Source organism: Jaculus jaculus, chromosome 3 (genome assembly GCF_020740685.1).
Source record: "Jaculus jaculus isolate mJacJac1 chromosome 3, mJacJac1.mat.Y.cur, whole genome shotgun sequence".
Lineage (NCBI taxonomy): Eukaryota > Metazoa > Chordata > Mammalia > Rodentia > Dipodidae > Jaculus > Jaculus jaculus.
Genome location: NC_059104.1, coordinates 12,187,130 through 12,204,489, shown reverse-complemented (window position 1 = coordinate 12,204,489; position 17,360 = coordinate 12,187,130). Strand labels below are relative to the sequence as shown.

The following is a 17,360-nucleotide window of genomic DNA, read 5'->3' as shown; positions in this document are numbered from 1 at the left end:
CTTGCTAAGTTACCACCCAGGTTTCATGCACGGCTCAACCAGGGATCGATCAAAGGCAGATTCAAGGTATTTACAGTTTTACTTACAATTCCATCTTTTGCACATTTAATAATAATAATCAAAAAAACCAACTTGCATTTCTTGGCCTACTTGTGGTTAGAGGGAAACAGTGATACAATGTGACAGGGGCTAACAAAGCACGGTTGTCGACATTGTTGGGAGGACTCTAATGATTCTGAGCCGAGACACGTATGGCCAGATGGGATGACTTTCCTGTGTCCTGTGTGTCCAGAGGCCTCTCCTGGCAGACCTGCCAGCCAGGGAGACGTCCATCCTCAGCTCACAGGAAGGCAGGGCGCTGAGTGTCACTGAGCATCCGCACAATCTGTTCCGCTAAATCGCACCTGGGCCTGTTCAGGGAAAGCTCTGGCAAGACTTTGGGCTGCTGGGGCTGCAGCTTCTACCTTAGGAGCCAAGTCATGGCAGAGGTGTGGGGCTCCAGGCTTGCCACCTGGGAAATTAACCTGCTTGCTCTCATGTTAAATGCTTGATGAAATTTTACTGGGCTCGGGAAGAGGGAAGAAAACCCAAGTGGTCCTGCAAAATGTGCCTTTCTGGCACCAATGAAGGAACAAAGCTGCCGAGAAGTCGATGGGAAGAGCTGGCAAGGGGGGAAGGTGGAAAACGTAGGGAAAATCAAATGTCATGCCAACCCAGTATTGTTTTGTCAGCATTTGCTAAGGGAAACATTTAATTAGAGCCTGTCTAGTGTGTGTGTGTGTGTGTGTGTGTGTGTGTGTGTGTGTGTGTGTGTGACATGCCACTTTCTCCACTGTATTCTTTTGCAGGGGACTGTGGCATAGAGGTCGAAGAGAAGCCACTTCCTGTATGGGTGGTCCCAGAGGACAGCCCTCTGAAATGACCACTCCATAGTCCTCAAAGCCTTTTTTTTTTTTTTTTTGCTGTTGTTTTTGTTTTTTTCGAGGTAGGGTCTCACTCTAGCCCAGGCTGACCTGGAATTCACTATGTAATCTCAGGGTGGTCTTGAACTCACCGAGACCCTCCTACTTTTGCCTCCCACGAGCTGAGATGAAAGGCTGGGGACCAAGTATTCTGAACACATGAGTTCATGGGAGACATCTGATTCAACCCATCACACCACCCTCCAATCTCCCCATCTTACATTTTTCTCTTCTTAATGGTTTTAGGAGAAAGTAAGATAGATGAGTAATATGGGAAAATAGTTCCCTTTTATTTTGTTTTTGTTTTTTCTATGCAGGGTCTCACTCTAGCCCAGGCTGACCTGGAATTCAATATAGAGTCTCAGAGTGGCCTTGAATGTCCTCCCCCCTTTTTTAAAAAAAGATTTATTTTTATTTATTTGAGACAGAGAGAGAGAGAGATAGAGAGTGAGTGAGAATGGGTGTGCCAGGGCCTCTAGCCACTGCATACGAACTCCAGACACATGTGCCACTATGTACATCTGGCTTATGTGGGACCTGGGGAATCGAACCCGAGTCTTTAGGTTTCATAGGCATGTGTCTTAACTGCTAAGCCACCTCTCCAGCCCTCCATTTAAAATACCTATAAACTTGCCATCTGAAAGAAATGAAGGAAATTGGATATACACCCCTGTAATCCCAGCACTTGGGAGGCTCAAGTAGAAGGATTGCCATAAATTTGAGGCCAGCCTGGTCTATAAAATATGGTCAGGCCAGCCAGGGGTACAAAGCAAGGCCTTGTCTTAAAACATAACAAAAAACTCTGGGCAGCCAGGTGTGGTGCCGCATGCCTTTAAACCTAGGCAGAGGTAGGAGGATTGCCGTGAGTTCGAGGCCACCCTGATACTACATAGTGAATTCCAGGTCAGCCTGAGCCAGAGTGAGACCCTACCTGGAAAAAAACAAAACAACAACAACAACAAAAAAAAAACACTAGGTATGGTCATACATGTTTATAACCCCAACATCATGAAAACCAAGGCATGAGGTATTACCATTTATTGGAGGCCAGCCTGGGCTACCTATTGAGTGTCAAACCAGTCAGGTCTCAAAAAATCAAACAAGAGACATATGGAGAGAGAGAGAACGAGGGATGAGAAGACAAAACAAGGACAGGAAGGAAATAAAACAAAGCCTTTTTTTTGGTAATAATTTTCTTTGAGATAATTAAGAAGAAAGACTAAACCAATAGCAAGATCAATAAATAAAAAGGTTTTCCAGCCAGGTGTGGTGATGCAGAGGCTAAAGTAGGGAAATCTCCATGAGTTCAAGGACAGCCTGGGGCTATAGAATAAATTCCAGGTCAGCCCAGACTAGACTGAGACACTCACCTCATAAAACAAATAAGCAAGCCAGGCGTGGTGGCAGGTGCCTTTATTCCCAGGACTTGGGAGAAAGAGGTTGGAGGATCACTGTGAGTTCAAGGCCACCCTGAGACTACATAGTGAATCCCAGGTCAGCCTGGGCTACAGTGAAATCCTATCTCGAAAAACTTAAAAAAAAAAGATAGAAACATTCATATCTTCATCCATCCAACCAGCAACATTTTGTAGAGGAAGGTTCGTTAATTCCTTTTCAGATACAAAAGCTTGCCTCCGTAAGTAGTTCAGGAGTTATGCTGCAGTTTCGCCTGTGGCTAGAAATATTTCCTTGGTTCTATTTCTGTCCGCACGCAGCTCATTGTATGAGCCGATCTTTTCACTCTCAGCTGCTGGGGGGGGGGGCACTGGTGGAATGCACTAAAGGAACCTAGAGCATCCTTGTTTGGCCTTCCGCCGTGAAAAGACAAGAAGTCAAGGGCTTGTTTTTGCCACCCAGCTACAGCTGGGGTGCGCCTCATTTGTTTGATGGAAAGGCTATCTGGGCCTTTTTAGTAGACAGAGTGTCTACTATTTTGTACTTAAACGTGTATGTCTGTCGAGGTGTCTAGTTATGGAGGCAAGATTCTTTGTGTCAGCACCTTGGAGAAGCATTGTTGATGCAGATGCCATAGACAGGACCTGTCTGATCACAGTGCAGTCATTCATTCCTAAGCCACCCACCGTGGTGGCCAGCCTCGAGAGGGGCGTGGCCCGACGTGCCTCTAAAATTTAGCAAAGGGATGCGCTTTCCTCCATAGACGTGTTGGGAGCCTGTGCTTTTTTTTTTTTTTTTAATGGGTTCTTGATAATCACATGAAGAGGATACTTTGAATCCCTGCCCCTCCACGTGTGTAGTAAAAGTCAGCCGCCAAAATAACTATCTCTTGAAACTGTTCCAGCGGAGGCCAGGTGACACGCCTGTTTGCTGCATGTTTGGAAGTGCAGGAAGGCTGCCTCGTTAAATTATGAACCCATCACACTTGATTTACCCTTAAAAGGAATGAACGAGCCTGGACGCTGGCCTGCGTGGGCTAGCCCCAGCACCTGCAGCAAATGGCACGTTTCTTTCTTTCTTTTTTTTTTTCTCCTCATGATGAAGAAAGATAGTCCAAGCCCTTTGATGACACTGCTCCCTTTTGCTTGTTTACTTTGATTCTCCCACGCAGACTGCGACCCAGCAGGAGGGCTTTTAAACCAAAACAGTTAATTACCTCCTCTAACCCAGAGAAGTCGCGAAACATAAATACAGCAAGAGGGAGAGGGCAGCTTTGCTCCCACTGTACTTTGTCACCGTGGGGGAAGAAAAGCCACCTTCGCAGCCCTCCAGGGGCACGGTGGAGGGAGAGCAATTAGAAGGCGTGATGGGGCGGTGGGCAGCCACCCGCACCAGTGTGTCAGCGAGCCGGATTGTGAGTCCCCAGATCAGAACCCTGCGTGCAAACACCTGCTCCCAAGATGCGGCTAGAGGCTATTCCAAGAGGAGAAGCTCTGAGGTGGATGGGACTACCTTCCTGACCAAGGACCGATCCTCCCCAAATGCAGCCGGTGACATGGGACGCTTGTACCTACACCTCATGGGGCCTGGAGATCTGAGCTCAGGTACGCGTTTTACCTACCGAGCCATCTCCCCAGCGCCCAGCTCTGTTCATGTTTGGTTCCTGGCGAGCTGTCCCCTCGTCTGAACTCCTAACCCAGTGGCGCAGGCCTGTGGGAGCCCCAGCCTCGCTGCCATAGCCTGTGAGGCCTGGGCAGCAGGGTCTGTCCCCCAGTTATGTCACTTCTCATCCTGTGGGGCTTTCGTTGCTAGCCACTGCTGTCAGCAAGATGGCTGGAGCTCAATAGGGAGTGGTTTATGTAATTTAGCGGTTAAGGTGCTTGCCTGCGAAGCCTAAGGACCCCTGTCTGACTCTCCAGATCCCACATAAGCCAGGCACAAAGCTGAGGCAAGTGCAAGATCGCACATGCCCACTAGGTGGCGCAAGCGTCTGGAGTTCCATTGCAGTGGCTGAGACCCTTGGAGTGCCAATTCTCTCTCTCTTTAAAATAAGAATTTAAAAACAATTTTAAAATCTGTTTACATATACTAGGCCAGGTCAGCAGGCAGAATCAGGATATGGTCTTCAGGAAGTTTTCTCTTGAGAATCACGAACATGCTTAGACAAGAGGATGGCTCCTCTGGATTACCTGGGTACTTGGAAGCACCACCCAGATGAGTGGCTGGCTGTGTTTGAGACTTTTCCTTGGATCCTTCGAATTCTGTAGTTGTAGCCAGGGGCCCTGCGAATACACCTCACCCTGCCAAACCTGTGGGCTCTGTGCACCCTGATGGCTCCTCCAGACACCAGCAATTATCATACTGAACAACAGAAGCAAGCAGAAAGTGAGCGCAAAGCCATTCATAGCAGTGGGGAGAGCAGGAACTTGCAGAGTCCAGAGCTTGCCAGACAAATCCCAGCATGGCAGTTGCTATTGGACTTGAGATAGGCATCGTGAGCTTTTAGTAGGTAAATACTTTGTCTTTTTTCTTTCAATTAATGTGTGTATGTGTGGATATGTGAGCATCTTGCCACTGCAAATGAAACAATAAATGGTTACACCACTTTTTTTGAATATGTTATTTATTTGAGAAACAGAAAGAATGAGGCAGATAGAGAAAATGAGTGCACAAGGGCCCTTTGTGCCCCCTTGTGCATCTGGCTTATGTGGGTCTTGGGGAATTGAACCAAGGTCCTTTGGCTTTGCAGGCAAGAGCCTTAATCACTGAGAAATATCTCTAGCCTTGCACCACTTTATAAAAAAAATGTTTTACTTATTTATTCATTTGAAAGAGAGAGAGAGAGAGAATGGGCACACCAGGGCCTCCAGCTACTGCAAAGGAATTCCAGACACATGTGATGCCTTGTGCATCTGGCTAACGTGGGTCCTGGGGAATTGAACCTGGGTCCTTTGGCTTTACAGGCAAGTGCCTTAACCACTAAGCAATCCCTCCAGCCCTTGCACCACTTTTTGTATCAGGCTTATGTGGGTGGTTGGGGAGTTGAACCCTGGCCAGTAGGCTGTGGAAGCAAGCACCTTGAACCACTGAGTCACCTCCCTAGCCCCTATATTGTCTTTTTAAAAAAATATTTATTTGTTATTTATTTATTAGAGAAAGAGAGAGAGAGAGAGAGAGCCTCTAACCACTGCAAACTAACTCCAGGTGCATGAGCCATCATGTGCATCTGGCTTACATGAGTGCTGGGGAATGAAATCTGGGTCCTTTGGCTTCTCAGGCAAGCACCTTAACTGTTAAGCCATCTCTCCAGCCCCCCAAATATGTATTCACTTACTTGAGAGAGAGAAATGGAGAGAAAATGGGCACACCAGGATTTCCTGCCAGTGTAACAGAACTCCAGACTCACGTGCCACTTTGTACATTTGGCTTTACATGGGTACTGGAGAACTGAACCCTGTTCACCAGGCTTACCAAATAAGTGACTTTAACTGGCAAGCTATCTCTTTAGGCCCCTATGTTGTCCTTTTAAGAACATGTATGTGGGCTGGAGACATGGCTTCGTGGTTAAGGCATTTGCCTGCAAAGCCAAAGCACACAGGCTTGACTCCCCTGGGCCCACATAAGCCCCATGCACAGGGTGGCACATGTATCTGGAGTTCATTTGCAGAGGCTGGAGGCCCTGACGTGCCCATTCTCCCTATATCTGCCTCTTTCTTTTTTTCTCTCTCTCTCTCTCTCTCATTTATTTATTTATTTTAGTTTTTTGAGGTGGGGTTTCACTCTAGCTCAGGCTGACCTGGAATTCACTATGTAGTCTCAGGGTGGCCTCGAACTCACAGTGGTCCTCCTACCGCTGCCTCTTGAGTGCTGGGATTCAAGGCGTGCGCCACCATGCCTGGCTTAAATATACATATATTTTTAAAATATATATTTTACTTATTTATTTTTGAGAGAGAGAGTGAGCAAGAGAGAAAGAAAAGGCTGGACGTGGTGGCATATGCCTTGAATCCCAGCAGTCAGGAGGCAGCAGTAGGAGGACCACCGTGAGTTAGAGGCCACCCTGAGACTACATAGTGAATTCCAGGTCAGCCTGAGCTAGAGTGAAACCCCACCTCAAAAAACTAAAATGAACCAAATAAAATAAAACTAAGTAGAAGGAGGAGGAAGAAGTGCTGATAAACAGTATAGTATGCACGAACCCTAAATACCATCCTCAGTGAAAGAAGCCAATCTCAGAAGACTTTGTAGTATACAGTTTCATTTGTGAATATTCCAGAAGAAATAAATCTGCAGAGACAAAAAGTAAATGGGTGAATTGCATGTGCATTCTAATCTCACTGAAGCTGTTACCCAAAGGAAAGCCACAAACCCCAATATACTGGCCCCCAAATTATTTCCTATAAGTAACAGGTAAAGTGGAAATTGTTACTTTAAATTATTTTATTGTGGGAATATTAAAAATACACAAAAGGAAAGGAATTAGTATCAAGAACCACCACCATACATTCACCAATTAGTTCCAAAAACTATGAACATTTTAGAGGTACCACTTCAGAGAGATTTCCCCATTTTTATTACAAAAATTTCAAACACGGGTTGGAGAGATGAGTTAGCAGTTAAAGGCACTTACTTACAAAGCCTAATGGCCTGGGTTTGATTCTCCAGAACCCATGTAAACCAGCTGCACAAAGTGGTGCATGTGTCTAGAGTTCATTTGTAGCTACAAGACATCCTCACGTGCATATTCTCTCTCTCTCTCTCTTTCTGTAATACATAATTGTTTTGTTTATTTTTATTTTCTATAGAAAAAAAAGCAGAGAGAGAGAATGGGCACGCCAGGGCCTCCAGACACTGCAAACGAACTCCAGATGTATGCACCCCCTTGTGCATCTGGCTTATGTGGGTACTGGGGAATTGAGCCTGGGTCCTTTGGCTTTGCAGAAAAGTGTCTTAACTGCTAAGTCATCTCTCCAGCTTATTTCTTTTTCTTTCTTTCTTTATTTCTTTCTTTCTTTCTTTCTTTCTTTCTTTCTTTTTTTTTTTTTTTTGAGAGGCTGGTCTCGAACATACTGCGATCCTCCTACCTCTGCCTCAGGGGTGCTTGGTTTAAAGGCGTGCACCTCCACGACCGGCTCTTTATAAATAAAAAATTTTTAAACTTTCAAACATCAGAAAGTTGAATACCTGCCTATCCACCTGTTACATTTTCTTGCTACCGTTGCACTACGCCTGACTTAATCTATATCATCTATCTGTCCCATCCAGAGTCAATTCATCTTACTGTTTTTTGTTTGTGTGTTTAAATTTTTTAGTTAGTTACATGTGACAGAGAGAGAGAGAGAGAGAGAGAGGGAGGGAGAGAGAGAAAGAGAGAGAGAGTGTATGGGCCCGCAGGAACCTCTTGCCACTGCAAATGAACTCCAGGTGCATGTGCTACTTGGGGCATAAGGCTTTGTGTGGGTACTGGAGACTCAACCTTGCTTTGCAAGCAACAGTTTTTAAATGCTGAGCCATTTCCCCAGCGCTGTTTTTTTTTTTTTTTCAAGGTAGGGTCTCTTTCTAGCCCAGGCTGGCCTGGAATTCACTATGTAGTCTCAGGGTGGCCTTAAACTCACAAGCGATCCTCCTCCCTTTGCCTCCTGTGTGCTGGGATTTAAGGCGTGCACCACCACGCCCGGCCCTGTTTGTTTTTGAGCCAGTTTCTCCTTCTAACCCAGGCTGACCTGGAACTCATTGGGTGGTAGAGCTGGCCTCAAATTCATGGCCTAGGTGCTGCAGCTCCTGTGCCTAGCTTCATCTGACGTGCCCAGATTCATTTCAAGAACAACGTTGCAGACAGCAGTGCACTTCCCATCATTGACTATAGGTGATGCTGGTTTTCAGTTCTTTGTTTCTGAGTAGTGAAGTTTGTGTACAGTGATACTTTGTGTGGGTGTGTTTTCATGTTGGTACATTTGTATGTGTGCGTTGCTAGAGGCCAGAGTACATTTTGGGTATCATTGCTCAGGTGCCATCCACGTTTTTCTTTTCGAGGTAGGGTCTCACTCTAGCTCAGGCTGACCTGGAACCCACTTTGTAATCCCAGGCTGGCCTCGAACTCACAGCAGTTCTCCTACCTCTGCCTCCTGAGTGCTGGGATTAAAGGTGTGTGCCACCATATGCAGCTAAGTTTTTCTTTAAAAAAATTTTTTTTAATATATTTGCACATGTGTGTTGGGGGAGGGGGTACTTGGGCCTCTTGTTATTGCATATGTCAGGCTGGGTGGCTTGGGAATTGAATCAGGGCCAGGAGTCTTTGCAAGCAAGCATCTTTAAGTGCTGAGCCATTTTCCCAACCTTCTACCCATTCACCTTTAACATGTATATATATATATATATATATATATATATATATATATATATATATATATATATATATATATATTTGAGAGAAAGAAGGAGCAGATAAAAGAGAGAAAGAGAGGCAGAGAGAAAGAGAGAATGGGCATACCAGGGCCTCTGGCCAATACAACCTAACTCCAGATGCATGCGCCACCTTGTGCATTTGGTTTACATGAGTACTGGGGAATTGAACCTTGGTTCTTAGGCTTCATGGGCACTAAGATGTACCTCCAGTCCCCATTTGCCTTTTTTGAAACAGGGTCTCTCAGTGGTCCGGAACTTGCCTAATTAAGCTAGACTGGCTGGCCAGCACTAGGGATCTGCCTGTCTGTGCTTCACCAGAGCTGGGATTATAAGTACACACCACTACCCCTGTTTATTTTGTTTTGTTTTGTGGGGTTTTTTTTGCCAATGGGTTTGGGATCACATTCAGGTCCTCATGCTTGCAAAGCAAGCACTTTCCTGACTAAGCCGCCTCTTTAGCCCTAGCAATGTTTTTAATTGCTCAGAGACTATCAAATAAACTCCTAGAGTTTTATATGTTATTATTGTGTTTTGACATGTATTGTGTTAGGACGTGTTAGCTACCGACTCGATTAAATCTCTGAAGGCCCGAAATTGCACTTTAATTTACATACAATAAGCTTCCCATCCAAACACATCCTGAGCCTACTTTTTCTTGGAATGAAAGATGATTTCACTTTTTTTTAACTGTAAACCTATATCTTAATGCAGCTTTCATGATTAACACATCAAAAAAAAACTTTGTTCAACCAAAATCTGGATTTTGAGTAAAGCAGGTGCCTGACATGTAGCCGCTTGTAGGATGAACCAAGGCTTGAAATTTTAAGCTGCTAACACATGTTCAATATCATTGTAGATTCAGACAAACCAAGATTTCTTTTTGGTGAAGGAAAAAAAAATGGGATAGACAGTCAGTATGATCAAAGTATGCCCTATGCATCTATGAAAATGTCACAACGTAGCTAATTCTTTTGTACAATATGCATTTTAACAGTGAACACTATTACTTTGCCGAATAAAACATATGACCAAAATTTGCAAGAATCAGAATTCATTTACTTTTTCTTTTCAATGCAGGCATACGCCTTTGTAATTATTATGATGATAAATGTACATTTATAAGAAAAATGCAGGATCATTAACTAGTGGCGACCTGTTTTGTGTGCCAGACATGTCTCCTTTGTAATACAAATGTCTAAAAAGTAGGAAAAGGACATTTTTAGGTAGAAGAATGCACTTGGAGTTTTCTTACTTTAAACCAAACTTGACCTTGATTTTTATAAAGATGTTGCTACAGGTCCTTCCACCCAAAAATTAGAATAGCTCATGCCTATCACATACATTCCTTTATGACCAGGATGCGATGGAAATGGGTAAAGATGGCAAATCCAGACAGGGCAGAATTTACTATTGTTTCTGGAACCCATGATATCACAGTTACCTTTGCGGGATGAAAATATATGTGTGTGTGTGTGTGTGTGTGTGTGTGTGTGTGTGTGTGTGTGTGTATGTATATATATATGTATCCATTTGAATTACAAATGCTCTGTGTCTCCCTGAAGCCTAGAAGGTCCTTCCTATTTCTTAATTACCAGATCTGTGCTTCGATCTGCCCAGAGCTTTGGTGTTGACCCAGCAAAGGACTAGTCATTAACATTCAAGTTTGGGGAGGGGACCCAGGCCAATGGGCAAGGTGTTCGTTTGGATGTTACGAAACTGTGATAATGCTATCATGTAAAGCGCTCACTCCCGTGTGTTTATACTTGGTGGTTTTATAAAGAAGCCCAAAGGGGCTCTAAGTCGTCTGATGCTCCTTGAGTTCTGTGTCCTGTCTGTCCGATCCTATCCGACAGTAGAATTGATGCCCCTCTAATCCCTGGAAGTTGGGGACTAATGAACTGACTGCTGAGCTGCCGAGCTTGGTACCAAACTGTACTGTACTTCACACGCTCGATTTATTCTCCAGATGGCGAGACCGTGCCGCCCCGCCGCGAGGGACCACCTCTTCCACTGGAGTGTAAAAGTGGACGGATGTTGTTTCCTTTGCAGATTTGATCATTCTGAGCTAGGAACTCGCAAGGATGATTACTTATTAGCTTTAATGGGTGCCAATTGAGCCAACTGCCTGCAGAATTTCTCCTTTAATTTTGAAAGTCTGCGGGCCTGGGCGATGGCTGATTTTATTTTAGCTGCTGTCTGACGTCACTGGAGCGTGTCTCTTCCCCAGGTGATAGGACCCCGGCCTCTGAAATCATAGCATGCCTTGGTGCCTGGCCCAGACACAGTCACATAATACGGTGGCTTATGGATAAGGACAAGTTTATTAGCTCCTGGTCCACTGCACTGAGCAGCCCATGGCACGAAATATCGATCGACTGTGGGAACGCTGGGATCCACCACCTTCCAGAATAGGAGCTTGGGGAAAGTTTTGAGTCACTTTCTTGGTGACCTTTGCAAAACCTAGAATGCACATGATGTAGGACACATGATGGCGATCGTCTCTTCCAAGATCCAGTGCAACTATTGATAAGAGGCCTAAATTCCATTCTCCAGCCTTCCAGCTTGTCTGTCAGCTCTGAGTGGGTCAAGTTCACTCCATGGTGAGCACCTCTCTCCTAAGGCTGTTCTGGAGTGTGCTGTTCAGAATACAATCCCTTTTACGCATCAAGGAAAACGACCTATGTGACTTTCCGAATGTATAATTTCCCCCAAAGATCTTTTGTAAACAGCTTCAGTCATCTCCTTTTACTTCTTTTCTCCCAATAATATTTCCCTCCCAAGAATCTCCGCAGGTCGTTCTAAAAGGTCCCTCTGAGACATAGTGTCTGCCAGGTGCCCGTGACTCCTTACTAATTTATCTAAGAGGTGGAGATGAAGGGAGAGGTAGAGCCAGAGAAAAAGAGAATGTGTGAAGGGAAGGAGTTGATAATGAAGAAGAAATAAGGTATGGAAAGATAAAAAGGGAAGAGAGGGGGAGAGAGAGAGAGGAGAAAGAAAAGTGAGGAGGGGGGAGGGAAGAAAGGGAGAGAGAAAAAAGAGAGAAGGGGAGAGACGAAAAGGAGAGGGAGAGAGATGGGAGAATGGAAGGAAAGAGAGGAAAACACATCTTTCTCTTCACAACTGGGTAGATTGTGACTACTGAACCCCCGAGCACCAAACATAATTGTTTCTGGAAGCGCCTTCCTCTCTACCCAACAGATGGCATGGGTGTGTTTGCTCGCACAGTGACATATTTCACCATTAAAATACCAAAAAAAAAAAAAAAAAAAATCAACATGCCTGTTGGTTGGTATAAATTCAGTGAAGTTGTCGGATATTTTGGGATACATACCAGAGGGATCCCCACTTGGTTTATGTAAATTGTAACAAGCAACAGCCTGTTAGTAAGGGTGTTGTGTGGCAATATACCTCCAAAGCCATCGTCTCTTTTTGGAAAGGTACACAATGATACAGTGGAAAGAGCTTGGCTTAAATTCTGAGCCGAGGGGGGAAAATGCCCAATAAAATGCTGAGTGTTTGCTGCTTGTTATTATCGCATGAAACGTACTAATCAGATTAGTCCTAAAATTGGAATTTGGGACTTCATTTGTAGCCAATTTCATAAGGACTGGATTTCACTAAGTAAACTGGAATGTGCCAAAACCATGGCAATCTGACTTCAGATAAAAATCACAAACAGGTTTGGAAAGTGGGCTGTGAACAAACTGTCTCCTTCAAGCCCAAGTGAGACGACAGATCAGCTTAGAGATCAGGCTCTGTTTGACACCAATATGAAAATTTAGGAAGTGATTATTGCCAGAGACCCTGCCTTGTAGAGCACACATACACGTTACACGGTTACACGACGATTCTGATAATTTTTTCCCCCTCTCTCTCACTCTCTCTTTTTAGGTTTGGTCTCAATTTAGAACTCACTCCGTAGCTCTAAGGTGGCCTCGAACTAAAAGCGTTCCTCCTACCTCTGCTTCCAGTCTGCTGGGATTAAAGGCGTGGCCCACTCATGCCTGGATCTTTATATTTTTTAATTTATTTTCTTATTTTTAAAATTCATTTGCAAGCAGAAAGAGAGAGAAGACAGAGAGAGAGAATGGGCACCAGGGCCTCCTGCCTCTGCAAACGAACTCAAGACGCACGCGCCCCTTTGTGCATCTAGCTTTACGTAGATACTGGGATGGAACCCAGATATTTCGGCTTTGCAGGCAAGTGTCTTAAGTGCTGAGCCATCTCTCCAGCCCCCAGCTCTTTTTTTTTTTTTTTTTCCTGAGGCAGGGTCTTACTATGTGTCTCTCAGGTTGTTATGCACTCAAGAGCCTTGGCCTCGGCCTCCTGAATGCTGCCAGGACAGGTGTGTATCACCACACCCAGCTTGAGTCCAATAATAATTTGAGCTTTAAAGTGTATTTTGTCCTTTAATTTTCCTTTCACCCTGTTTCAACGGACCCTCCTATTGAAAGAGAACCTGGAAATTGGAATGTTTGCAAACCAGAACACTCCGGAGGATTCTGTAGATCTCCGAGCCGCTGGAGACAAAACCTGTTTTGGGTTCTCTGAGGGCGTGAGCCACAATAGGCAGGAGAAATGTCTCCTGCAGTTCTGCATGGCCTCCATCCGTGCTGAGGAGCTCCATCCTCAGTGTTTTCCTGTTGTACTAAGAGATGGCCAGTGTGGTGGCCCACACCTTTAATCCCAGCACTCGGGAGGGAGAGGTAGAAGGATCACCATGAGCTCGAGGCCACCCTGAGACTCCATAGTGAATTCCAGGTCAGCCTGGGCTAGAGTGAGACCCTACCTCAGAAAATCCAAACGGGGTAGGGGGAACAAGAGTGCCTGACAGGTGGTAGAGAATGTGGGTGCATTTTGCACTGTGAAATAGCCAATGACATGACGTGGGATCACACTGCTGTCAGCTACATCATCTCTGACTTTAGTTCTCTCTTGCTTTTGCCTAAACTTGACCTAATTATTCATAAGCAAAGCTCTGTCCATCAGGACTACAGAGAAATGTACTAAACTGGTTTTCAGCACCATTTCCACATGACCTGAGATCTCGGAGCTACCATTTCATCACATTGTTTAGCTCGGACCCCATTTGGACTACTTCTGTCTTTTTTTTTTTCCTTTTTAAGATTTATTTTTATTTATTTATTTATTAGAGACAGATTGAGGGGAAGAGAGAGAGAGAGAATAGGCGTGCCAGGACCACTAGCCACTGCAAACAAACTCCAGACGCATGCGCCACCATGTGCATCTGGCTTACGTGGGACCTGGAGAATCGAACCTGGATCCTCAGGCTTCGCAGGCATGCGCCTTAATTGCTAACCATCTCTCTCCAGCACACTTCTATCTTCTTTAAATCCACAGTGCTGTGTTGACTCTTTGATTAGACTGAGTCCAAATTAATTTAAGTAATTCATCATTTTCTCTGTTTTGGCTTGCTATTTTCCCAGATAAGTATTGTTATTCAAATGACTGTGGATTGTTGAGACTTTTTTATTTTTGAGGTAGGTTCTTGCTCTATCCCAGGCTGACCTGGAATTCTCTGCAATATCAGGGTGGCCTCGAACTCACAGCATCCTCCTACCTCTGCCTCCCAAGTGCTGGGATTAAAGACCTGCACCAGGCTTTGTTTTGTTTTTGTTTTTAATATGGAACAATTCGTGAATTTGAGTGTCATCCTTGCACAGAGGCCATGCTAATCTTCACTGTATGGTTCCAATTTTAGTATATGTGCTGCCAAAGTGAGCACTAAGACATTTTTTTAATGCATTCATCAGTAGTAAGCAATTTTAAAGTTTTATTAGTATAATAAAATCCTGTCCTGAATGAAACTGCTTTGAGTAAGTGCTCATCCTGACAATGCGAATTTGCTCAGGGCTGTTGGCAGGTTGGAGGAATTTGTTTTTGAAACTGAAATTGGCAGGAAGTAACAACCCTAAGGTCTTCCTTTCTCTTGACACTAACCTCCACCACTCAGTGCAGCCCTTCCCCCACCCCTCAAAGCCAGTACATAACATATTTGGTCTCGTACAGTTTTTCTTGGGCTCATTCAAATACGGGAGCCAACTTTCAACCTTTCCAGTGTTTTGCAACTGAAGCAGAGATTGTCAAATCAAAGAAAGCAATCTATTTGCCAGGCACTTCATGAAGGGGTTTCTTGGTGATGTTATTGCCTTCCACCTGAATAAGCAGGAGCTGTTCTTGTAGTATCGAGTGTCGGGTTCCTGTGAATGCCTTCTTAATTGAATGTCAAGATGCAACTTGGTTGCAAAAATAAAATAAAGTGAGTTAAAAAAAAAAAAAAAAAACCTGGGGAAAAGAAACACAATTTCCTATTTTTTTCCCCCTAAAATGAGAGATGAGATTGTCAGCACCCAGATCTTATCCAGTGTCTTGTGTATATTGAAACATAGGTGAATGACTTAAAACCATGCTTAGCCCATAGTTAACGACCAGTCAATGAACAATTGCCTATTAATGATTTCACCTTAATTGGAAAGCAGTACTAAGAAGCAAGAGGGTGCCGTGGCTTAGAAGTACACAAACATACGTGATGGCGCATCTCAGCTGTGTTACAGCCACCCTGAAGGAAGTCGAGAAATCAGGTGCTTCCTTACCAGATGGGAAGACTTATTTTCAATATCATTAGAAAACGTGTAGATCTAATCATGGCGTGTTCAGATCTTGAGTGCCCATAGCAGTTTCATAGGCTGCCCCATTGGCGAGAATGAACTTAGGATACATTTTATTGCCACTCACAGAATGAAGCTCGAGTGAGAATAGTGAAAACTCTTGAAGACTTTGACCTGGGCCCAACTGAAAAGTGTGTGCGGGTCAACTCCGTGTCCAGCGGTCTGGCTGAGGCTGACCTAGAAACCATCTTGCAGTCCAGAGTGCTGCCCTCCAGCCTGATGTTACCAAAGGTGGAAAGGCCCGAGGACATCCAGTGGGTGAGTAGCAACGCTTTGTGTTAAGACTCGGGGCCAGGTGGAGATGAGTTTGTAGTGTGTGTAGTGTTTGCCTAGCACGCACAAGGCTCGGGGTTCAATCCCAAGCACTGCATGAACCAGATCCGGCAATGTGTATCTGTCATTCCAGCACCTGGGAGGTAAAGGCAGGCGAATCAGAAGTTCAAGGTTGCCATTGGCTGCATGAGATGGGAGTGTGGTAAATGGTATACCAGCCTGGGCTACCTGATCTTGTCTCAAGAAACAAACTTCAAAGGGAAGATTCAAGGCTAGCTAAGGCGTTGCCAAAAAAAAATGGCTTAAAAAAAAATCAGGGGCTGGAGAGATGGCTTAGCGGTTAAGCGCTTGCCTGTGAAGCCTATGGACCCCGGTTCGAGGCTCGGTTCCCCAGGTCCCACGTTAGCCAGATGCACAAGGGGGCGCACGCGTCTGGAGTTCGTTTGCAGAGGCTAGAAGCCCTGGCGCGCCCATTTTCTCTCTCTCCCTCTATCTGTCTTTCTCTCTGTGTCTGTCGCTCTCAAATAAATAAATAAAAATTAAAAATAAATAAAAAATAAAAAAAATAAATTAAAAAAAATAGACACAGGGCTGTAGAAATGACTTAGTAGTTATAGCACTTGTCTCTGACGCTTAAGGACCCAGGTTGGATTCCCCAGCCAGCTGCACAAGGTGGCACTTGCATCTGTAGTTTCTTTGCAGTGGCAAGAGGACCTGGCATGCCCATTCTCTCTCTTTCTCTCAAATAAATAAATAAATATCATATAAAAAAGATACAGATATTATTGTGTGTGTGTATGTGTATACATGCCACAGCACACATGTGAAAGTCAGAGGACAACTCTGAGATGTCTGCGCTCCACCTTCTTTGGAACAGGCTCTCTTGACACTGCAAACAATGTCAGATGATCTGGCCTTCAAGCTCCTGATGCTCCTGGCCCTGCCTCCCATTGTCATAGGGTTATAGACACGCACACCATTTTTGTATCTGCATCTACATGGGTAGCTTGGGAATAGGTCTGCAAGCATCAGGCTTTGCAAGCAAGCACCTTTAACCATCGAGCCATCTCCCAGCCCAAGATTGGTTTTGGAGATGTACACATATAGGGCTGGCGTTATATAGCTCAGTGGGTAGAGCATCTGCCTAGCATGTGCCAGACCCTGGCCTCAATCCCCTGTGCCATAAAAAGAGAAGGGGTGAGATAATACCTAACAAGCAGTGAGGAAGGGACTTGAGAAAAAGGGGGTTTGGTTACATAACCATTGCTTTCCCAGGAGAACCCAGCTTTGACCAAAGTAGGGAGGAATAGCTCCCCCCCCCCAACTTTTTAAAAATATTTTTTATTTGTTTGAGAGAGAGAGATAGAAAGAGAGTGAATGGGCACACCAGGGCCTGCAGCCACTGCGAACGCACTCCAGACACATGTGCCATCTTGTGCATCTGGCCTACGTGGGTCCTGGGGAGTTGAACCTGGGTCCTTTGGCTTTGCAGGCAAGTTCCTTAACCACTGAGCCATGTCTCCAGCCCAGTTCTCCTTTTAGAAATGATGCTTCTGTCTCCTAATCAGATTGTGGTTTGGCCATAGCAGCCGCCTCAGTAGCCCTGGCAGACTATCCCCTGGCCGCTAACTTGCCT

General features: G+C 44.9%; 1 protein-coding gene and 1 non-coding gene across 4 annotated transcripts in view; one reads left to right on the top strand and one right to left on the bottom strand.

Annotated features, from left to right (window-relative positions):
• Positions 1–17,360, top strand: part of Clybl (citramalyl-CoA lyase) — a 297,384-nt gene that overhangs the window by 245,848 nt on the left and 34,176 nt on the right. For all 3 annotated transcript variants that reach the window (XM_045145803.1, XM_045145802.1, XM_045145804.1), the window contains exon 3: positions 15,521–15,709. In XM_045145803.1, coding sequence (XP_045001738.1) covers positions 15,521–15,709 — 189 coding nt within the window. The remainder of the gene's footprint in view (positions 1–15,520; positions 15,710–17,360) is intronic.
• LOC123459663 lies at positions 14,402–14,508 on the bottom strand. Its single transcript, XR_006636421.1, has one exon. It is a non-coding gene; the product is annotated as a U6 spliceosomal RNA (small nuclear RNA).